At 39.7% G+C, this 24,392-nt stretch overlaps 1 protein-coding gene across 2 annotated transcripts in view; it reads right to left on the reverse strand.

Annotated features, from left to right (window-relative positions):
* LOC129818424 (atrial natriuretic peptide receptor 2-like) overlaps nt 1-24,392 on the reverse strand; it is a 55,163-nt gene that overhangs the window by 23,364 nt on the left and 7,407 nt on the right. For both annotated transcript variants that reach the window (XM_055874280.1, XM_055874279.1), the window contains exons 2-7: nt 19,352-19,533; nt 14,797-14,910; nt 13,863-13,998; nt 13,610-13,704; nt 11,490-11,625; nt 7,237-7,321 (exon numbers count right to left, since the gene is read on the reverse strand). In XM_055874280.1, coding sequence (XP_055730255.1) covers nt 7,237-7,321; nt 11,490-11,625; nt 13,610-13,704; nt 13,863-13,998; nt 14,797-14,910; nt 19,352-19,533 — 748 coding nt within the window. The remainder of the gene's footprint in view (nt 1-7,236; nt 7,322-11,489; nt 11,626-13,609; nt 13,705-13,862; nt 13,999-14,796; nt 14,911-19,351; nt 19,534-24,392) is intronic.

The following is a 24,392-nucleotide window of genomic DNA, read 5'->3' on the forward strand; positions in this document are numbered from 1 at the left end:
GTTATTAGTTTGATACGTTGAAAATGAAGGGGGAAAAAGAGCCAAGCCCACACATTCCAAGTCAGTCTAAAAGGTGTAAGACACTTCCAGATAGTGCCTGTATATAATTGCAGTGTTTGCATATTGGTGGATTTTACCCCTCTGCTGAGCCACCTATTGAATAATTATTTAACTACATGTACCGTACATGTGACTTGAAAATGTATTCTGGAGAAACAAATAAAACAGCTATTTTCGCTCACATGTACACATGTGTAGTTAAACAATTATTCATATATTCCTAATTTCCTCTTTCTGCAAGTGCTGCATTTCCACCCACAGTGGCCAATCACCATTCATTCTGATCTTAACTCCCGTCCTCCTTTTGCTGGGTCTTAACATTGAAGACTTGGAGCTGTTCTTGATGTGTATGCACAGGAACCAACTTCCATGGCCCTGCATTCCAGAGAAGCCAGTTCAGAGTAGAAACATAAGGTACTGGGCTTTCAAGTGACTCCTCTTCTAAGTAGGAAACTGTATTAACTGTAGGTATGTCTAAAACAGACATAAATAGTACCCAACATAAGAACTTCAAGATAAGCCTCATCTTAGTAAGTAAGTTTCTGATCAGCTACATTTACTAATCAGCTACTTTTAGTAAATTCATAAACCAGATAAAAACTTGTAAGGCTCTTGGGGTATATCTCTATGTTTCTATAAGCTTGGCACATCTAACCACTGGGATTTTTGCCCATTCTTCAAGGCAAAACTCCTCCAGCTCCTTCAAGTTGGATGGGTTCCGCTGGTGTACAGCAATCTTTAAGTCATACCACAGATTCTCAATTGGATTGAGGTCTAGGCTTTGACTAGGCCATTCCAAGACATTTAAATGTTTCCCCTTAAACCACTCAAGTGTTGCTTTAGCAGTATGCTGATTGGTTGTTGATTTGTGTAAAGTTATTTGTATATACAGTATAAACAGTTGAAGTCGGAAGTTAACATACACCTTAGCCAAATACATTTAAACACAGTTTCACAATTCCTGACATTTAATCCCAGTAAACATTCCCTGTCTTAGGTCAGTTAGGATCACCACTTTATTTTAAGAATGTGAAATGTCAGAATAATAGCAGAGAAAATGATTTATTTCATTATTTGGTAGCATTGCCTTTAAATTGGTTAACTTGGGTCAAACTTTTCAGGTAGCCTTCCACAAGCTTCCCACAATAAGTTGGGTGAAATTTGGCCCATTCCTCCTGACAGAGCTGGTGTAACTGAGTCAGGTCTGTAGGCCTCCTTGCCCGCACAAGCTTTTTCAGTTCTGCCCACAAATGTTCAATAGGATTGAGGTCAGGGCTTTGTGATGGCCACTCCAATACCTTGACTTTGTTGTCCGTAAGCCATTTTGCCGCAACTTTGGAAGTATGCTTGGGGTCATTGTCCATTTGGAAGATCCATTTGCGACCAAGCTTTAACTTCCTGACTAATATCTTGAGATGTTGCTTCAATATATCCACATCATTTTCCACCTCATGATGCCATCTATTTTGTGAAGTGCACCAGTCCCTCCTGCAGCAAAGCACCCGCATAACATGATGCTGCCACCCCAGTGCTTCACGGTTGGGATGGTGTTCTTCGGCTTGCAAGCCTCCCCCTTTTTCCTCCAAACATAACAATGGTCATTATGGCCAAACAGTTCTATTTTTGTTTCATCAGACCAGAGGACATTTCTCCATAAAATACAATCTGTGTCCCCATGTGCAGTTGCAAACCATAGTCTGGCTTTTTTATGGGGGTTTTGGAGCAGTGGCTTCTTCCTTGCTGAGTGGCCTTTCAGGTTATGTCAATATATTTGATTTGCACGTTTCACACCAAGTACATTCATCTCTAGGAGACAGAACACATCTCCTTCCTGATAGGTATTTTTTATTCTACTAGGCAAGTCAGTTTAGAACAAATTTGTATTTTCAAAGACAGCTTAGGAATAGTGGGTTAACTGCCTTGTTCAAGTGCAGAACAACATATTTTAACCTTGTCAGCTCGTGGACTCGATCTTGCAACCTTTCGGTTACTAGTCCAACACTCTAACCACTAGGCTGCCTGCCACCCCGCCTGGAATTGTGATACAAGTGAAATAAGTGAAATAATCTGTCTGAAAACAATTGTTGGAAAAATTACTTGTGTCATGCACAAAGTAGATGTCCTAACCAATTGCCAAAACTATAGTTTGTTAAAAATAAATTTGTGGAGTGGTTGAAAAACGAGTTTTAATGACTCCAACCTGAGTGTATGTAAATTTCCGACTTCAACTGTATAAGCTCTCTGGACTGTGCCCGTGTGGAAGAATGGAAATGTCTGTCACGTTCCTGACCTATTTATGTTAGTTGTTATGTGTGTTAGTTGGTCAGGACGTGAGGTTGGGTGGGCATTCTATGTTTTCTGTTTCTGTGTTGGTTTTGGGTTGCCTGGTATGGCTCTTAATTAGAGGCAGGTGTTTGGCGTTCCTCTAATTAAGAGTCATATTTAGGTAGGCGTTGTCACAGTGTTCGTTGTGGGTGATTGTCTCCTGTGTTTGTGTATGTCGTTGCGCCACACGGGACTGGTTTCGGTTTGTTTGTTAAGTGTCATTTTATGTGTAGGCTTTTTCCCTGTTCGTGCGTTCTCGTGTGTTATGTGAGTCCGTCGTTCAGATCTGTTCTACACCGTTTATTTGTTTTGTTAGTGTATAGTCAAGTTCGTGTTTTTTCGTCTTGTCATTAAATTCATTATGTATTCAAACTCCACTGCGCCTTGGTTCAATCCCTGCTCCTCTTCGGATGAAGAAGAGGAGGACAGCCGTTACAATGTCACATTATCGCTGGGGAGTGGTGCAATCTTTTAGGGCAGGAAACACTATTAAACCAATTCTCTCTCCCCCAAAAAGTATTTTTCTATTTAAAGGCCTTCATTTGCAGTCTGGCAGCCGCAGCACCAAAGTGCTCCACACTAGCTCTATTGTTTCATAAATCCCATATGTGAATACCTTTGCTGGACAAACTCTCCATTAAACTACAGAGCCCTATAGTAGGTTCTGCTCAACATCCCCTAACACTTCACCAGGGATGGGGAGTTATAATCCGTTACATGTAAGGGATTACAAAAAAACACTAACTGTCATCGTTACATTACCAGCTAAAATATTGTAATCAGATTACAGATACTTTTGAAAAACTAGATGATTACTTCAAGGATGACTTTTAAATTCAGAAAAGATGTTTGCGTAAAAAAATATTTGACATTTCTCTGTTTTCGCAATGACATTCAAATCAGCATTGAAAAAAGGCGCAAGTTTAAGTTTGTTCCACCAGAGCGAGTCTGACCACAAGTCAGAGACCACTATGATGACACACCAAATGTGTTTGATGGATCGCGGGAAAAGAGCAGGAATAGGCTTTGGTAGGCTACAGTCCAAGCTATGTCTTCCAATGGTGCAACAGCTGTCGGCATCCAAAGATGATCCAATTTTAATAAGCGCTTGGAAGTAAGGATGACAGCAGTGGTGTAGTCTACAGCGATATGGATATCACTTATTATTGATATCTACATAGCGCATTGATGTGAATCACACTGCTGCTCACTCATTTAGCTATTTGCGGCTTATGGATTGTGGTTGTTGTGGATGGCTGTTCACAAATTTAAATGTGTATTTGAACCCAATAAAGGTTGAATTCAAGAAGTTTAAGCTGCCTATCAATCATTATTTTTGAAACCAGTGGACAGCCAGTGAAAAATGTGCTCTTGGAACAGCTGCATAGTGCAGATCCCAGCCTAAGGAATAAAAGTCTGTGTTTTATTGCTCAATCTAATTCATGCTGATAAAAAAAATCCATAGTCCTAATGGACACATGCTCAAACTCACACACTTTTGATAGACTTAAAGGGGCAATCTGTAGTTGCTACATCCATTTTTGGACTAATAAATTATATATACGGTAGCAGTAAAAAGTTTGGACATACCTACTCATTCCCAGGGGTTTTCTTTATTTTTACTACTTTCAACATTGTAGAATAATAGTGAAGACATCAAAACTAGGAAATAACACATATGGAATCATGTAGTAACCAAAAAAGTGTTATACAAATCAAAATATATGTTATATTTGAGATTCTTCAAAGTAGCCACCCTTTGCCTTGATGACAGCTTTGCACTTTTTTGGTTACTACATGATTCCATATGTGCTATTTCCTAGTTTTGATGTCTGATGTCTGTGTTATTTCATAGTGTTGATGTCTTCACTATTATTCTACACTGTAGACAATAGTAAAAATAAAGAAAATGCTTGAATGAGTAGGTGTTCTTAAACTTTTGACCGGTTGGTGTATATCCATTGATTCTTGAAGAATAGAACTTATAAATTGCTCATGAGCTTAGTTCAACTGTCACACTCCACGAGAACCCAAAATAAAAGCTTGTTTTTGTCCAATGTCTGTAAACATTGTAAATGTAAACAAACACTGTATAGCCTCATACCATGGTTAAAACAATAACTTTGATATCATGGATGGTCAGTCCTTGCATCCATAGCTCTGTCTATTAATCTGAGAGTGGCTAAATCCCTTAGCTTTTTACCAAAACAGAGGCGGGGCGACCGTTTTGTTATTGTGTCATCTGTCGATTTGCCCTTTAAACTGCTGCATATTGTCAAGATATCAGTGTCACCAGCGAAAAGGTAAACAATGGGCCTATAGCAAATGCAGCATATGGCATTCATTTTCCAAATGAAAATAGCCCTCTCAGTAGTTCTCAAAGCATGCCATTCCATGAGCGCAGCATTTATATTTCAACTCGCATCAATGAGCCCAATCAGTCCTCCATGACAACAAAATCATAAACAACAGAGTAGGGCTGTCTTATAAATCCTTAGTTTTGGGGCTATTCTCAGGTAAAATAATTTGGCTAATCTATACTTCCATATTTCCAAGTCCTATTCTTAAAGATCAAGGGGTATATAATTTATTGTAATGACTGGAATTCTGATAGCCTTTGGTTTTGAATGTAAAGATATCATTTAATTGTATTATTATATGTAGTAGAAAGCGATGGGTTAGAAGAAGCCTACATAACCAACCCATAAAGTAAATGTATCTATATATGGCCAGCTATGTAAACTTCAACATTGATTTACATGGCAATAGATTTCGTTCAAGTGGTAACATACATTTCTGTCTTCTTCTAATGCCTCTTAATGAGAAAGTAATCTAAAAGTAACTGAATGTAATCAGATTACGTTACCGAGATTGGGCAATCCAAAAGTTACGTTACTGATTACAATTTTGGACAGGTAACTAGTAACTGTAACAGATTACATTTAGAAAGTAACCTACCCAACCCTGCACTTCACACACATTTAAACCCAGTCAGTCTTCATTAGAAAGCCAAGATGACATCGCAGTGCTAACTGCGCCACCAGAGTCTCTGGGTTCGAGCCCAGGCTCTGTTGCAGCCGGCCGCGACCGGGAGGTCCGTGGGGCGACGCACATTCGGGCTAGTGTCGCCCGGGTTAGGGAGGGTTTGGCCGGTAGGGATATCCTTGTCTCATCGCGCTCCTGCGACTCCTGTGGCGGGCCGGGCGCAGTGCGGGCTAACCAAGGGGGCCAGGTGCACGGTGTTTCCTCCGACACATTGGTGCGGCTGGCTTCCTGGTTGGAGGCGTGCTGTGTTAAAGAAGCAGTGCGGCTTGGTTGGGTTGTGCTTCGGAGGACGCATGGCTTTCGACCTTCGTCTCGCCCGAGCCCGTACGGGAGTTGTAGTGATGAGACAAGATAGTAATTACTAGCGATTGGATACCACGAAAATTGGGGAGAAAAGGGGATAAAAAAAAAGAAAAGGAAAAAAAAAGAAGAAAAAAAAAGAAAGATGACCCTTCTTTGAATGTTGTAAAATACAAATGACACTTTAAATTGTGACGTCTGTGAGAAAATGTGTTTGTTCACAACCCCTATAAGAGAACCCTATATAGTCAAATCATGGAGTTTCATATAAAGCCAATGACCAAACCATAAGTTTCACTCCAAAAATGCAATTCTGCCTATTTCCTGAGGAATACCTAGTATCTAACTAATATCTAACTGTGAGAAGTAATTATATAGATTTGGTCATTAAAATCCTGGCAAATAGAGGAAGGCCAATTAGTGTTTTGATATTAAACATAACTAATATGAAATATCAGTGTTCCACCTGTGACGGACAACATTAACATCAATATTAGGGGTGACAGTAGATGCATTCATTTACTGCCAAAACTCCGTCTGCATGAAGAGCATGTGCAAACATTTACATGTCGCTCTAGATAAGTAAGGGGTGTCAAATGTCCGGACCACGGGTGGTCTAAGTAAAAAATAATATTGGGAAAACTAACTCAACATACGTTAAAATGACTAAAACCAAATCGAAACAGTGTAGAAATTAAAATTGACCTACATTTATACATTTCCTTGACTGTGTCCAGCTCGCTAATAATCACAGAAATTAAAGTTAGACATTCAGGCAGCTTCGGAAATTCCAGAAACTATGGCTTTTTGCACATTTCGACGGCGAGGAAGTATAACCAATTTTCAGAGCAGCCCTCTAGACCTTGTTGAAGACCGAATGCAGCCCGTACATAAACAGGGTTGAGAGTACCAATCATTTTCCCAGCAGATGCACAAGCACATGTGGGTGTTTCTAGCCTCCGCATTTAAAAAGCCAATTATGAAAAACTAGAACTTATTTCCGAAAGCTCACCGGAACTCTATTTCATTTCACAAACAGGTTCATAGCAAAGTTCATAGAATGTGACTGGAGATCAAGCAAAGGTCTCTGTCTACATTCAGTGTAAAGAATAATAACAAAGGAACGTGTTAATTACTATTATGTGAGCGTAACTATGAAGTTGTTCAAATATTTAGGCCAGGTAGTGTAACTGAGTTTACCTTGGGAACTGACATACATTTCTGCTTAACTTTTCCACCATCACTTGCTGAGTGGTTGCTCCTGGCAACAATCATGTACATTTCATGCTGGCACCTATAATTGTGCTCCTAATAAATCCTCTTTGAAACACATCAATTCTCTCTCTCCCTCTCTCCCTTCCTTCCTCTATCCCTCCCTCCCTCTATCCCTCCCTCCCTCTCCCTCTCCCTCTCTCTCCCCCTCCCTCTACCTCCCTCCAAGATGAATGATGTTAATTTCACTGCTTGGTCTTCAGAGCACAAGCCTGAATGAACAAAACAACTCACCTGTAAATGAGGAAGCTGGAGATTCCAAAAATGATGAGGGCTAAGCCAGACCCGACAGCTACAATCCCCAGCACTGGAAGATGAGCTGGAAATACAGGGAAGCACAGCAATGTACACATTTCTCCTTTTATTAACATTTCAAGATTTATAATATTTGTTTTCAAAACCAAATGATACTTATTCGAAACAGGCTTCTATTTGAGCCAGGCGTCTATTTCCTTAATTCACACAGCTTTTGCTCATTTGCATAGTTAATTGTTTGATTCCAGCATTCACTTCCAGCATTTTAATCAACTTCTTAATTTCCTGCACTAATGTGTCACATTTCTTTTAACTTAGTATGTCAGAATAATTATTCTCCTCTTTAACTGTGCGTTTTTGATAGTTCTTACTTTTGCCACAATAGGGCGATTGGCTGATTTCTGGGGGTTTGTACTCCCGAAGTTGTTGACTGTTTTGTGCTTGCCAGTTAGCTAGTAGTTCTCAGCTGTTAGCAGCAGGCGCGCAATAGCCCTGAGACTACCTCGCAGCTCCCCCAGGGCCTGCCGAGACTACCTCGCAGCTCCCCCAGGGTCTGCCGAGACTACCGTGCAGCTCCCCCAGGGCCTGCAGAGACTACCTCGCAGCTCCCCGGGGCCTGCCGAGACTACCGTGCAGCTCCCCCAGGGCCTGCCGAGACTACCGTGCAGCTCCCCCAGGGCCTGCCGAGACTACCGTGCAGCTCCCCCAGGGCCTGTCGAGACTACCGTGCAGCTCCCCCAGGGCCTGTCGAGACTACCGTGCAGCTCCCCCAGGGCCTGCCGAGACTACCTCGCAGCTCCCCCAGGGCCTGCCGAGACTACCGTGCAGCTCCCCCAGGGTCTGCCGAGACTACTGTGCAGCTCCCCCAGGGCCTGCAGAGACTACCGTGCAGCTCCCCCAGGGCCTGCCGAGACTACCGTGCAGCTCCCCCAGGGCCTGCCGAGACTACCGTGCAGCTCCCCCAGGGCCTGCAGAGACTACCTCGCAGCTCCCCCAGGGCCTGCCGAGACTACCGTGCAGCTCCCCCAGGGCCTGCAGAGACTACCTCGCAGCTCCCCCAGGGCCTGCCGCTTAGCCCACAGAGAGAAGCACAAGGTTGAACTTCACTCAACTTTCTAGAGCAGTGGTCACCAACCGGTCGATCGCGATCGACTGGTCGATGTCCAAGGCATTCCAAGTCGATTGCCAAACATTTCTGTAAAAAAAACAATAATAAAGCCTTGTCTTCCTATTTTTTTTATTTGTCTCGGGCTGATGGCAGTAGATACACTTGATTCAGCTGCCTTGCTGTTGCCATTTTGAACCATTTCATATGGTAGAAGGTACAAACTCTGCCTTCCCTCCAGGCCCGGAGAGCAAATCAAGTGCACTATAGGCCTAACGCTGGTCAATCGGACTACCGTGTCTGCAGTAACGTAGCAGGAAAAAAAGAAAGCTATAGCAAAGTTGATACTGTGAGATTTCAAAACTAGAGAGATACTAGAGATAGACTGTCAAAGAGCGAGTGAGTTCATGTTTAAGTTCTTACTCAGCACTGTCAACACTTTGTATTCAACACTTTTATAAGGCATAAAATGTGTGTTCTTCATATTTCCACTCAGCGCTACAACAAGCACTGCAGCAGTAATGAATGAGTAGGAAAGTGTATCTATAGGCTTGATTTGTTGTTATAATTAGCGTCTTGGGTCTTTTTTAATATCAAGGAATATTTCACTTTCTCTGTTCATAGGAGTAACAACATGAATTACTTAAATGTATGCTCACTCAGCTGCGCCTCACAAGTAATACAACAATGGATCTATTACCGGTGTGTTCATATAGCCTACCTCAAAATTTTAAATAATACATTGGCAGGGCAATTCAAGCAAAGCCAATATGCGTAGATCATTTATTGGGCCTATAGCTTACTGTACAAACCTCATTGCTACAGTACAGTTTTTAAATGGTTAATATTTCATAGGCTTATGTTTAAGTCATGTTAAAAAAATTACTGAGCGGTAGATCTCGGCTTGCATTTTGACTCAGAAGGTGATCTTGCTAACACTATCAACATTTCCCTTTACTGTGGCAATTGTGATCGAATCAACGCAATATTATCCACTTTCAATGCAACATACCGAAACAAAACTAACTATTCAAGAGATTTGGTTGTAGGTTGTACTTTGATCTGGACTGTGTTTACAGCATGAGTGGTCATGAGTAGATGCGCTTGTTTTGAGATAAAAGCGAGAGCTGCATGTAGCCATGTGTGCACATTTGTTCATATCCTTTACTAGTTAGTTAGTTATTAGCCCAGTTATAGATCCTTTGTAGTCAGCAATAAGGGAGTGTTTGCTTCCTGCAAGGGCACAAAATGTTTACATTTCTAGACATATTTGAAAAGCGAGTCAGGTAATGAGCTTTTTTTCTTCTTAAAGGGGCAGTGTTGTATTTTGAGACCGGCTTGAATAAGCTAAGTAGCCAATAGGCAGTGGGTTGCATAATTCGTCTGATTCGCTGTAATAATAGTATGGGAATAATAATGCATTTTATTTTGTAAAGGGATTTCTTGCATCAAACAACACAACAACATTTCCAGTCACCTCCTTGTCTGAAGTACAAGTGGATAAACAGGTTAATGTCAAGTCCTGCATGTTTTTTTTTCAAAAGTTTCATGGAATGTAGGCCTACATTGAACACCACACATTGACTGCTACTGTAGGGTGAATTATAAAATTGTTATGGGATGCATTTTCTCCATTGTTTTTGATGGTAGGCCACTCTGGTAGGCCTACATTAGGATCAAATAGCCACAGTAGGCTACTTGGGTACCGCCTCAGTGTTCACAGTAAACGCTCACTCAGTAAACGCGCACTGCATTTTCACAATGTTCAAGTTTGTGCTCAGCAGACCTGAAATATGCTCAGTGCTGATTTTTTTTTGAAGGAACATTGGTTAGCAGCCAATGGCTAGCAGTTTCTTACTTGCGATAAAAACGGATGATTGCCATCATTTTTCCAATCATTACTGAATTATTTAATGTAATAAGTCAAACATTAAACCTCGCAAACAATTCATGATATTTAAAAAAAATAATTATTTAATCAGGGGAGTCCAATTGAGACCAGGGTCTAATTTTCATAATGGTTCCCTGAAAACAACATTACATTAGAACATCACAGGCATCATAAACAAATTATTATTGTCAATCAAAACTAATTTATCATCAGGGTTTTCAAAATTCCCTAGTGGCACCAGGGAATCCAAATGTAATGAATGTCGTAAGTGATTCCAAAATGTGTAACTAAAAGCGGATTTACCTAGTTCCGTGGAGACCCGAGGAATCTCAAGAGTTAACCAAACCTGTGAACGGGTTTGGTGTCTTGTGTTTTTATACTTTAACAATGAAGTTAGGTCATTCGGAAGTGTGTATAGTAGAGCTTTGTAAACAAAAATTTTGTCATGAAGTGATCTACGGGACTTTAATAAGGACCAGCCAACCTTTTGACACAGGATGCAGTGATGCGTATTAAAACTATCACCTGTGATAAAGCGAAGGGCACTATGGTTGACGACATCCAGAGGTTTAAGAGTAGTGGCTGCTGCATTCCGATAAATGGTGTCACCGTAGTCAAGAACTGGCAGGAAAGTTTAAATTTCTATAAAAGAAGCCAACTTTAAAGCTCATCTGTATGTTTTTAAAACATCAAATTATTATCAATCCAAAACCCCAGATATTTATAGGAGGGAACCTGCTCGATGAAAGAACCAACCAATGCATGAATTCCTAGACAAGTTAGAATCCTGTTTGCCTCTTAACCTTGTTCAACAGGCATACTGTAGTATATCATTGTGCATGAGTGTCTCCCTCCTGTCTTCCTCATATACCACTGAGACAGCCAGACTCACAAGTCAGATAATTATTTGTGGATGGACTCTATTTGGAGAGATTGTTACTTCCCATCACTCTCCCCCTCATTCAATATCTATAGATACCATATCAACACATTACAGTGTCCTACCTAAATATTATTTATTAGCTAATGCATGTATATTACTTCATAACAAGTGTTGCTCCTTCTACAGTAGTCACATTTTGTCATCCATATGTTCCTTCCATGAAAAACCATGTTGCACATGAAATAGAATCAACGCAGATACATGCAGCAGAATTAGTCAAACTGCTGTACTACTATATAAGCACATGACTTAACTATGAATCACTTGTACAGGAGCCAGCCTACTTTACATACCATCAGCACAGGTGGGGTCATCAAAAGAAAAGACGCACGGTGGGTTATCCAGAGGTGGGCTTCCTTTGGGCCAATGAATCCTCTCCGTTGAGGACCAGATGATCTCTTTGTTAGTTCCATTGTAATGGGCCACAAGCTGCAAAACATCAAGAAAACGCTTATGCAATTTTTACAAATGCGATGGCAGAAATTCCCATGGCCAAATGATACATTCAGAGGGATGAAAATGGAGCATGTTACCTAATTAAAATTAGCTGTTTTTCTCCCACTTCAAATAAGAGCACAAAGCACAGTATTACTCTAATGAGTGCCTGTTTAAATTCACAGTAGCATTAAAGCATATTAAAATAGCTGTTACTCTTGTTCAGTGCCTTTAAAACAAGCCCATCAGTGAAGAAAGCAAATCTTTGGCATGCTTTTTGGGGCACGTCCAAAATAAATAACTGTGTGACTAAAATATTCAACATTAACATATACTAATACGTATAGCAAGACACGATATTGTTGACTTAACAGAACTGTCACTTTTCAGACAAATTAGCTGTCTGGAAAAGGTTGTCTGAGAAACGGTGGCCTTTCAGCTCTAGCAATGGGAGGTTTATTGTTTGATGCTATGGGATTTGTCAGCCCAGTCAATAGCTTCCATTTTCACAGAAGGGCATTGTGAAACATGACTCCCATGTCTCTAACCAGCCGCTGGAGAATGTCAATTTAGCCTGCCTCCTTAGTGGAGGGCCAGACAGGCATGTTGGGTCTCATTAATAGCCAGTCTGTGAAGGGGAAGGGCAGCCCCACTCAGAGGGATGTAAAAACAATGCTGGTTGTAACAGTTTGTTGTGGAGCAGGATGACCACTCAACTCAACCATTTATCAATGGATTCACTAGTTGCTGGTTTCTACAGAACCGTGTCTTTATAATCAGCTATTTATACACATCGCGAAGTTTTTGTTAGGTTAGTGGACTCTGCTCGATCTGGAACATTTTTGTCCTCCAGAGAGCAACTCTGGAACAGTTCAGAGAGTCATGAAGTGTTTGTAGAGCACAAGACAAGATAAACAAATATCTTCATTTGAATTTGAGGGAAATGTTTGTTTTTTACACATCTTATCATTAAAAGAGTACTGTACTCCAGAATACTGTATCTCCCAAACAGTAATAGCCCTTAGCCTTTGCATGATGTTGAACATTTGCTTTTAATTACATTGATGGCATATTGGCAATTCCCAAGCAAAGCATTGGGATTTCAGCTCCACATAATTCATTATGCGGAGAGGAATTTCGAGGGAAATTGTTGTTACAGTAATTACAGCAACTGTAACATCTGTAACAGATTAGACCGGTCCCCCAAAAGCACTGCTCTCACTCATTACTAGTATTTACTACTGAAATTTCAAATATAAAAACCATAAAGTAAAAAAAAGAATCTTTTGACAACATATATTTTTGTAGTTTAGAAATATAAATGTCTATGGAAATGTTGGCTAGAGCCATAAACAATAACTATAAATAAGACTGTATAAATCATCTGCATCCCTCATCACCTCAGTGGGATATTGTAAAAGCAGGAATTTGAAAATGAACACTGTTATTGAAAGTTCACATAGGAAAAGACATATTGATAATGCCAAATGTTTACTTGGAGAACTCTTAATGATTATCTTGTAAATCACACTCAAAACTAACCTAAAAGTACCTTTGTCATAGTGAACCAATGGCCATTCGTTAAAGCATATTTGCATGACATCATTACATGCAGCTCAAATCTCATGATGATGCCAAAGTGATCAGTCTATCTGAGCCAATCAGAGCCATGAGCTACAGTCACCACTATTGTGCATTGTGTGCACTTCAGACCACAATTCAAACAGTATAAAATAATGGTGCACTGTCTACCACTATGGTAAATTAGCAACAAATGTATTGTGTAATGTTTATAAACTATTGGCCCTTTTTGAAATAGTAATAAGTATCATGACTTTAATACAACTGTACAGTTAACTTGCCAGAAAAACAAAGCATGAAAACAAAATAGCAAGTTGTCTTTCTGTGAGTGGCTTCTAAAATAGAAAAGCTTTAGATGTCTTGCTTAAATTGATCTACCTGCAGAAGTATCACTTACCCCATACTCTCCAGATTCCTGGTTTGTCATTGCCCAGAGGTTAAAATCAGTGTTCCTGGCATTGTTTTTGTCTGTGGTCACAAGTCCTGTAACCCCTTAAACACAGAAAACCTTCACATTTAGACATTTCATATCACTCATAATGCAACAATGGGTTTAACAAATGCAATACCTTTTTCCTTCCCAATTGACACCAAATAGATGAATGCAAAGTCAACTAAAAACATCACCATGATCAACTCATAATATTCACCCCAGAATCGCAGGTTTTGCATCTTCTGTGTGATGCTGATTCCGTCGTTCTGGGAGCCCCCCTCAGCTAGCGTGTCCTCCAAGGCCTTAGCATACATCACAAAGCCATCATAGAAGCAGCCAGCGATGAAATCCATCTGAAAGGAATGGAGGTCTGTACATAAGCCAACAAGAGAGTAGTCTTCATGATCTTCATGTCTGAAACAAGTCTGGAACCAACAGGAACCTGAACAGCTTCTACCCCCAAGCCATAAGACTGCTAAATAGTTAACCAAATAGCTACCTGGATTATCTGCATTGACCCTTGTTGCATTTGACTCATCACATATGCTGCTGCTACTGCTTATTATCTATCCTGTTGCCTAGTCACTTTACCACTACCTATATGTACATATCTATCTCAATTACCTTGTGCCCGTGCACATCAACTCGGTACTGGTACCCCGTGTATTCTTTCAAGTTATTGTTACTCATTGTCTATCTATTCCTTGTGTTGTTATTTTTCTATTATTTCAAAAATGTTCTCTCTGCATTGCCTGTATGTAAGCATATCACCTGTTCTTTACGAAGCATGTGACAAATAACATTTGATTGATTGATTGACTTCGTTTACTATTTGCCTGGAATTCTACCTTGACCCCTATAGGCATGGGTCTATGGCTGTCTCTAGTTAAATATCTGTTTGCATACACTTGGTCTGCCAAAAGGCTATACATCTACACAAAGAAGAGTGAAGTTTTTCATGAATCAAAGAAGTCCATTAATAACTATGCATAAATGATCTGCTTTATGATCTCTCGGGTTCTTTGAAAGATATTTCAAAAACACAGTGCTTTTTTCTAGTGTGGAGAATCCTATCAAAGGTGTTAAAGCCTTTCAACAAATAAACTTTGTGGCTCTGATGCTGAGATGTGGCATGATTTCAAACAACTTACCAGAGAGGGTTCAATGTTCACATCAAAGTCCTTCTGAGCTCTAATGTGGAGCTCATCTTGAAACTGTTTGTACTCTGGATTATCAGGCTCCCTGTATGTTATTACCAACACAGACTGGGAGGAAGAGAGAGACAACAATGAGAAAGTGGAGCATTCCTGGGGAATTACACATGGACGTAATTTCAACCTCAGTCAATAGGGGACTTCGCTTTGGGACACAACATCGGTAGTCTGTGTATTGCTTGGACTCCCTGAGTTGTGCATCGTTCACTATCAAATAAACATGAATCCAACTTTTGTCCAAACAGCAGATCAGGCAATTCACGTGAGACTTCCTACCACAAAATCTACCACTGTCTACACAGCAGGAATATGGTACGGTTTTGACAAAAGTTGGATTCATATATTTATTTGATAGCGAGGGACACATTTCACTTCACGTCTGGTGGGTAGAGTTCCTAGAAATTATACATATACCTGGGTTGACAGGAAAGGTTTATTTGGTGTAGTCGCAACCCACCAAAACAATTCACAACTCAGGGAGTCCCAACTAATATACAGACTCTCGATGTTGTGTCCCAAAGCTATACATTCTACAAACACGTCACACAATAATTTGATGCTACGCACTACCTCAGCACCTGGATTAAACTCTAGATTCATGTCAAGTCAAAAAGCAGTTACCTAGCCAAAGCAATCTAGTACAGCCATCTTTACCTCTGCACAGGTCCCTGCAGCTGCACTCTTCATAAAGCCAGCCAGCCATACAAACCGCCTCCCTCCCCGCTTCCATGCATCTGCATGGTCCTAAAATCAGAACCTAATACCTCTAAACTGCATTTTCCTTTTAATCGGGATTGGAATGATTTTAGTATCCTATTTTAAATTGTTGGTGTTGAGCTGCCATACCCAACTGACGTGCCTGGAATTACACCCAGAGCATCATAAACATGTACCAACTACTGTTTGACAGATTTATAACGGTATGCAGAGTGATTTCCTACTGGGTGGAAATGTCAATGATAAACATTACATTTGAAGTGTATTGTAAACACCAGAAGTAGGATTAATGACGAACAGATGTCTCCTCTTTTATAATCTAAACGGTCTAATTAAAAGTCCATTATGAGTAAACAGCAACAACATTATTTATAGTGAAGAATACATAATCTGCTGTATCCAAATGCACTTAAACGTATTGACATGTCTTGAAGAGAAGGCAAAAACATAGAAGAGCAGCTGTTGTAACTCTGTATATTGCTTATGTTATCCCTCATTTCTAGTTGCACCACTTGTTACAAATGTGCTATTACACTGCAGTTGTGACGTGTTGCATATTGTTTGATTATGTCTGGATGGAAAAGCACACTTTCTGCCAAAGACTCAATATAAGGTCATCACTTGAGTTTTGACTTGTACTGTGCCTTGATATAGTGAAATAAGCTTCATCCTGCTGAATGGCTCGACACAGTAATGATCAACAACCCACAACCAACTTCCAAAAGCAATCAACGTTCTATGTGCAGCATATTGCCATTTTACTGAGTTACAGTTCCTTTGAGGAAATCAGTCAATTGAAAAAAAATAATTAGGCCCTAATCTATGGATTTCACATGACTTGGAATACAGATATGCGTCTGTTGGTCAAAGATACCTTACAAGAAATAGGCCTCAGGATCTTGTCACGGTATTTCTGTGCATTTAAATTGCCATCAATAAAATGAATCAATATTAACTATGTATTAGTAAGTCTCTACAAAGTTCTTCAGCTTATCTAAAATCCAATCAAAGTGTATTGGTCCCGTGCACAGGATACAGGGTGTAAACAGTACAGTGAAATGTTTACTTGTAAGCTCTCAACAGTGCAGTACACATTTATAAGAAAAAGTACATAATAAGTAATAGAAAAGTAGTAAAAAATAGCCATGTTTGGAAATATATACATAATATTAATATACAGTATAGACAATGAAATGTGCTAAAGTGAGTAGTGACATGGTTGAGCAGCTTTGATAAATAATAATAAATAGTAGCAGCAATGTTGCCCCCGTGTGTGTGTGTGTGTGTGTGTGTGTGTGTATGTGTGTGTGTTTTTCCATCTAGTGTGTCCCACTATCTCCATCTACAGTGCCTTCAGAAAGTATTCACACCCCTTGATTTTTGCCACATGTTGTTGTGTTATAAAGTGGGATTAAAATGGATTTAGTTCTCATTTTTGTCAACGATCTACACAAAATACTCAGTGGAAGAAAAATTCTAACATTTATAAAACATTTATGAAAAATAAAATACTAATATCTTGATAAGATAAGTATTCAACCCTTGAGTCAATACATTTTTAGAAACACCTTTGGCAGCAATTACAGCTGTGAGCCTTTCTGGGTAAGTCTCTAAGAGCTTTACACACCCGTATTGTACAATATTTACCTATTATTATTTTTACAATTATTCAAGCTCTGTCAAGTTGGTTGTTGATCATTGCTGGAAAGCCATTTTCAAGTCTTGCCATAGATTTTCAAGCCGATTTAAGTCAAAACTTTAACTAGGCCTCTCAAGAACATTCAATGTCATCTTGGTAAGCAACTCCAATGTATATTTCGCCTTGCGTTTTAGGTTATGTCCTGCTGAAAGGTGAAGGACTTCCAGTGGCTGTTGGGAAGCAGACTGAACCAGGTTTTCGTCTAGGATTTTGCCTGTGCTGAGCTGTATTCCGTTTCTCGTTTAAAACTCCCTAGACCTTGCTGATGACAAACATACCCATAACATGATGCAGCCACCACCATGCTTGAAAATATGAAGAGTGGTACTCAGTGATGTGTTTTGTTGGATTTGCCCTAAACATAATTCTTTGTATTCAGGACAAAAAGATCATTTCTTTGACACATTTTTTGCAGTATTACTTAAGTGCCTTGTAGCAAACAGGATGCATGCATTGGTATATTTTTTATTCTGTACAGGCTTCCTTCTTTTCACTCTATCCTTTAAGTGGAGTAACTACAATGTTGTTCCATCATAATTTTTCTGATAATAAAACCGTTTCGTTTCCCTTCCCGCAACTTAGTTAGGAAGAACGCCTGTATCTTTATAGTGACTGTGTGTATTGATACACCATCCAAAGCCGAATTAATAACTTCATCAAACTCAAAGGAATATTCAGCTTTTCCTTTTTTATATATATATATTTTTTTCTCAAACAAAATTCCACTTTGACATTATGGGGTATTTGTGTGTAGATCAGTGACACACCTTTAAATTCAGGATGTAACAACAAAATGTGGAAAAAGTAAAGGGGTGTGAATACATTCTGAAGGCACTGTAAGTGCCTTGATATTCAGTCTGATATCTCAATCCTAAACTTTTGTATTGTAACACTTCAGAAAAACATTTGCAATTGCCAGACAATGGCAGACACGTTTTACACCACTTACTAATTAAGATGACTCAGTCAAGTTAATTAGCCTAACTTTTCTTTATCAATCCAAAGCCATTCATAGCACCTTTCATTTGGAGTTCAACACCGGAATCCCCATTCCCAATACTAAGTAGGGGACTACAGTAACTGCAGTGCAGTCAGTGACATTTAACAGCCAAATTGGAAGAGGAGCATCTGTACCCCCACTCACTTATTTTTCGACACATTAATATGCATAAGTAAGTGGCTTTAAGCTGAAAATAACACTTTCTCCTTCATTAAGTCCATCCAAGTATTAAAGTCCAAGCAGAGACAGGGAGGAGGCAGGGAGTAAATTATGACCTTTCTACAGATTATTGCCTGCCGGAGTCAGAACCATTATGAAGTTTGCATGTTGCAATTTCCTTTTGCAATTTGTGGTGATCACTAGTTGTTATTATAAGCAAAGGTCAGTTCTGACTTGAATGCAGTGTGTTAGCCTGGTTTAGGGGAAATTTGTGGGTTGGATTAAAAGGATGTGATGTAGCCCTGTATGCCTACTGTAGAAGGCAGGGCTGGGTTAGCTCATTAACTGTTAGGTTATGGATCAGTGAACCAAAATTGTTCCAAGCTGGTTGTCAATGGCTGGTGACAAACAACAAACATATACATTGTACCTCATGCAATTTGTATTTGTTTACTGTTTATAAACATGTTTTATGTTTTAAGATAAAACTTTACAGTAATTCATACACATAGGCTACATGTGGGTCAACCTCAGTCAACTTGATGAACTTTGTGTTCCCTTTAATACAGGTTCAGTTGGAACAGAGGGGTGCGAAAGTATTCTTTTGATGGACAGGCCGCTGATTCACACACGAATGAGAGGTTTTGAATTGAATTTCCTCAGTGAAAGACATCCATTTCACATGCCAAATGGCAGTTTCAGACTTGTAATCCTGTCTGGTTCCAATTACCGAAGGGGGAAAAGAACTGACAGTTCAGCACCAACTAATTGACAGAGTATTTGGACACAATTACTCAAAAAGGATTCTGCAATAAATGTAATTAATCAAACGTAATGAATGAAATGGAAGGAATATTTCTCAGTCTCCATCCATGTTTGTCTGTCTGTCTGCCTGTCAGTCTGTCAGTGCAGTGTACCTTGAAGACCTTGATGGGATCAATCCAGAGGCTGTCGTTGTTCAGCCAGGGTTTGCGCTCCGTCAGGCTTTCAGCAAACACGTCCAGATAGAAGATGGCGTAGTTCTCAGGGTCTGGGATCTCACTCTGGAAAAGCTTCATGATATTCAGAAACGTGTCTGGAGGCCCGCAGATATACACAACTGTAGGGAAGACAAAAAACACAACACAAAAGTTACTTATAACTGTTTATCTGAATTATGGTTGTATTACCTATAACTGCTTTAGCTATCAAACCTCTCCATTTTGTGAATTGCTCCTCTTATCATTGGTAGACTAGATGTAGATATGAACCACATGAGGTATGGAAGTCAATCCAAATCAGTAACTTCTGGGGAATGCTGTTATGAGTAATCATGTGTAGGTATGCCTACTGAAGTTGCACAGTGTCTGCTATTTAGGGGGAGTGTGCATGTGTGTTTAGAGCGTGTAAAACTGTCTGTGCTGTACGCCTGCCTACATAATACCATCCCATTCTGTTTTCATGCAGTCTGCTCCATAGACAGCATGTCTGTAGGCATTATTTCCATTCGCTGCATATGTCATAGTGACTGCTGCCAGCTCTAAGGCAGCCCTCCCAGTTAGCAGACATTTCCTGTTAGACCAAAGTCGGCACAGAACACCGCTCAGACCCCAACTCTCATCTCTTCCAACATAGCTCACAAGGAGCCAGTCCAAGTAGTCCTGCTGTCTCCTGGACATCGTCCAAAACAAATGTACAAAAAGGCAGGGGGAAAGTCAACCTGTGTTGTAGGAATCATAAGGTTCTGCCTGGGCTTAACTTATTACAAAGCACATCAAATTGTTTGGTACATTTTGTTTCACTTAGCGGCAGACTCAAAGAGAGCAACCAGCCCACCTCACCTGAACTCTCCATTTCTAGTAGAAGGCAGCATTAGCTCCCATGACTCACACAACATCTAGACGTAGAGAAACTTAATGCTGCAATGACTATTAAATGCATCCCATTCTGTTCATAATCAAGCGCCTGAGTATCCTAGCCTATATCATGAATACATTCCATGTGTAGTTTTCCCAGGTGTGACGCTTGAAAGAAGACCAATGGAACAGTCTCTGCAAAATTGCATGTTTAGAAACTACTATCAACTTTACAGTGTTTTGTGTAATGTGTATCTTACTTATTAAAGTGTAATACAAATATGACAGAGATCATTTTAGAGATATTTATTTTGTAGACCATTGTGTTACCATGGTCTAATCTGTCAAATGGGCTTTAACAACTCTCGTAAGAGAACTTAGGAAACGTACGCCTTCGTCGCATGTCTTTGTTCTCTTCCAGGAAGTTGTACACAACTTCCATAAACACATTTATATCTACGATAGACAGAAAAGAGTCAGTCACACAACACAAATGTGATGCATGCTGAGAGTTTTTTATGTACAGAACCAGTCAAAAGTTTGGACACACCTACTCATTCCAGGGTTTTCTTTATTTTTGCTATTTTCTACATTGTAGAATAATAGTGAAGACATTGAAACTATGAAATAACACATATGGAATCATGTAGTAACCAAAAAAGTGTTAAATAAATCAAAATATATTTTATATTTGAGATTCTTTGCCTTGATGACAGCTTTACACACTCTTGGCATTCTCTCAACCAGTTTCATGAGGTAGTCACCTGGAATGCATTTCAATTAACATGTGTGCCTTGTTAAAAGTTAATTTGTGGAATGTCTTTCCTAGTTAATGCGTTTGAGCCAATCAGTTGTGTTGTGACAAGGTAGGGGTGGTATACAGAAGATAGCCCTATTTGATGAAAGACCAAGTCCATATTATGTCAAGAAGAGCTCAAATAAGGAAAGAGAAATGACAGTCCATCATTAATTTAAGACATGAAGGTCAGTCAATTAATAAAATGTCAAGAACTTTTAAAGTTTCTTCAAGTGCAGCTATGTTTAGGCTGTTGTTCATGTTTTGCTGTGTTCTAGTGTACTATGGAATATATTGCTTTCTTATTCTTGACACTTCTCCCAGTAATAATTAAGGTTAGAACTACCTTTCTAAGTGTTCTGATACTTCTAGCTTGGAGTTGTATGTTTATGATAACATAGCTACAGTATTTCACCTTTTAATGTGTATCTTATTGCTTACTAGGTGTGTCCAATCAATTTTGTAACCACTCCCTCTTCTATTTAGGGCTAATTGGAAAAGCCTTTCAAAAGAGGACATTGTATTCTCTTTTTTTTTGTACTCCCTGACTAGGGCCATGCAGCCGAAACGCGTCGGTTTAAAAAAAACGTTGTTTCTATTGAACATGCTATATTAATAAAAGCATTTTAATTAATTATATGAAGAGTGCCTTGGTCCTCCTTTCTTTTCTTCAAGTGCAGTCGCAAAAACCATCAAACGCTATGATGAAACTGGCTCTCATGAGGAAAGGAAAGGAAGACCCAGAGTTACTTCTGCTGCAGAGGATAAGTTAATCAGAGATAACAGCACCTCAGACTGCAGCCCAAATAAATGCTTCTCAGAGTTCAAGTAATAAACACATCTCAACATCAACTGTTCAGAGTAGACTGTGTGAATCAGGCCTTCATGGTCGAACGCTGCAAAGAAACCACTACAAAGGACACCAACAATAAGAAGAGACTTGCTAGGGCAAAGAAACATGAGCAATGGACATTAGGCCAGTGGAAATCTGCCCTATGGTCTGATGAGTCCAAATTTGAGATTTTTGGTTCCAGCCGCCGTGTCTTTGTGAGATGCAGAGTAGGTGAACGGATGATCTCCGCATGTGTGGTTCCCACCGTGAAGCATGGAGGAGAAGGTGTGATAGTGTGGGGGTGCTTTGCTGGTGACACTGTCGTGATTTATTTCGAATTCAAGGCACACTTAACCAGCATGGCTACCACAGAATTCTGCAGCGATACGCCATCCCATCTGGTTTGCGCTTAGTGGGACTATCATTTGTTTTTCAACAGGACAATGACCCAAAACACACCTCCTGTCACGCCCTGGCCTTAGTATTCTTTGTTTTCTTTATTATTTTAGTTAGGTCAGGGTGTGACATGGGGAATGTTTGTGTTTTGTCGGTTTTGGGTGGTTATATGGTAAAGGGGGTGTTGGGTGTAGTGTATGGGTTTGTGTTGAGTGAATGTGTCTAGCTGTGTCTATGGTTGAGTGTAGGTTCTAGGAAAGTCTATGGTTGCCTGAATTGGGTCTCAATTAGAGACAGCTGGTTATTGTTGTCTCTGATTGGGAGCCATATTTAAGGCAACCATAGGCTTTAGCTGTTTGTGGGGAATTGTCTATGTCAGAGTGTTTAGTGTCAGCACTTCTGTTTGTATAGCTTCACGGTCGTCTGTTTTGTTGTTTTTGTAGTTTGTATAGTGTTTGTTTCGTTTTCGTCTTCTTTCGTTAATAAAGAAGATGTACTTTCCACGCGCTGCATGTTGGTCCTCACTCAGTTCCGTTGACGATCGTGACACCTCCAGGCTATATAAGGGCTATTTGACCAAGAAGGAGAGTGATGGAGTGCTGCATCAGATGACCTGGCCTCCACAATCACCCGACCTCAACCCAATTGTGATGGTTTGAGATGAGTTGGACTGCAGAGTGAAGGAAAAGCAGCCAACAAGTGCTCAGCATATGTGGGAACTCTGTTGGAAAAGCATTCCTCATGAAGCTGGTTGAGAGAATGCCAAAAGTGTGCAAAGCTGTCATTAAGGCAAAGGGTGGCTACTTTGAAGAATCTCAAATATAAAATATATTTTGATTTGTTTAACACTTTTTTGGATACTTCATGATTCCATGTGTTATTTCATAGTTTTGATGTCGTCACTATTATTCTACAATGTAGAAAATAGTACAAATAAATCTAGACTCTTGACTGGTACTGTATATATATATATATATATAAATATATTATAGGAAACACACTTTGTGTGATTTCAGTGAGGGGCGTATATTGTACCTGTGCTACATTATGTTGGTAATCCTGTTAGCACTCGCGTAGTCTGCAACAAACATTCACATATGTGCCTCCACAAAAGAAAGGATACAGCTTGATGTATTCTTCCTTCCAGCCATGTGGCATTTTTTAATCTTTATTTAACTAAGCAAGTCAGTTAAGAACTTGCCTCTACCTTCTTGCCCTTTGTTCTTTTGTTTGTATCCAATAATGTTTGTACCATGTTTTGTGCTGATACCATGTTGTTTGCTACCATGTTGTCATGTTGTGTTGCTACCATGCTGTGTTGTCATGTGTTGCTGCCTTGCTACTTTGTTGTCTTAGGTCTCTCTTTATGTAATGTTGTGTTGTTTCTCTGGTTTTGTTCTATATTTATATATTATATATATATATACAGTATATATATATATATATATATATATATATATTTAAATCCCAGTCCCCGTCCCCGCAGGTCTTTTGCCTTTTGGTAGGCCGTCATTGTAAATAAGAATTTGTTCTTTACTGACTTGACTAGTTAAATAAAGGTAAAAAAATTAAAAAGAATGTCTTATTTACAATGACAGCCTACACCAGCCAAACACAGACGACACTGGGCCAATTGTGCACCGCCATATGGGACTCCCAATCACAGCCGGTTGTGATAGAGCCTGGATTTGAACCAGGGTGTCTGTAGTGTACTCTAGCACAGAGATGCACAGCCTTAGACCGCTGTGCCACTTGTGAGCTCAAGTGTATGTGTGCTTTTTAGTGGTCTGAAAATGATCAAGGTGTGAGCTTTCTCCACAGGTAACCTGGTGGGACTTTGAAAACATAATTGGCCTCGTGTTCAGTCTGGTTGTTTAGGTTTGTTTATTTGAGGCAGGTAAATGTTTTTTCGGGAGATATTACATGTTTCTACCATTTCTCTTTTTTCATGAACAAATCTGATAGGAGGCTAATAATTAGACTTCAAACGGTTTTCCCATCAGATTCAGAACACAAAATCAGAGGGACTGTGTCGGAGTGAATCAATTTACATTACAAATCTGTACCTGACAACAACTGGCTTAAAAACAATCAACACT

Source organism: Salvelinus fontinalis, chromosome 21 (genome assembly GCF_029448725.1).
Source record: "Salvelinus fontinalis isolate EN_2023a chromosome 21, ASM2944872v1, whole genome shotgun sequence".
NCBI lineage: Eukaryota > Metazoa > Chordata > Actinopteri > Salmoniformes > Salmonidae > Salvelinus > Salvelinus fontinalis.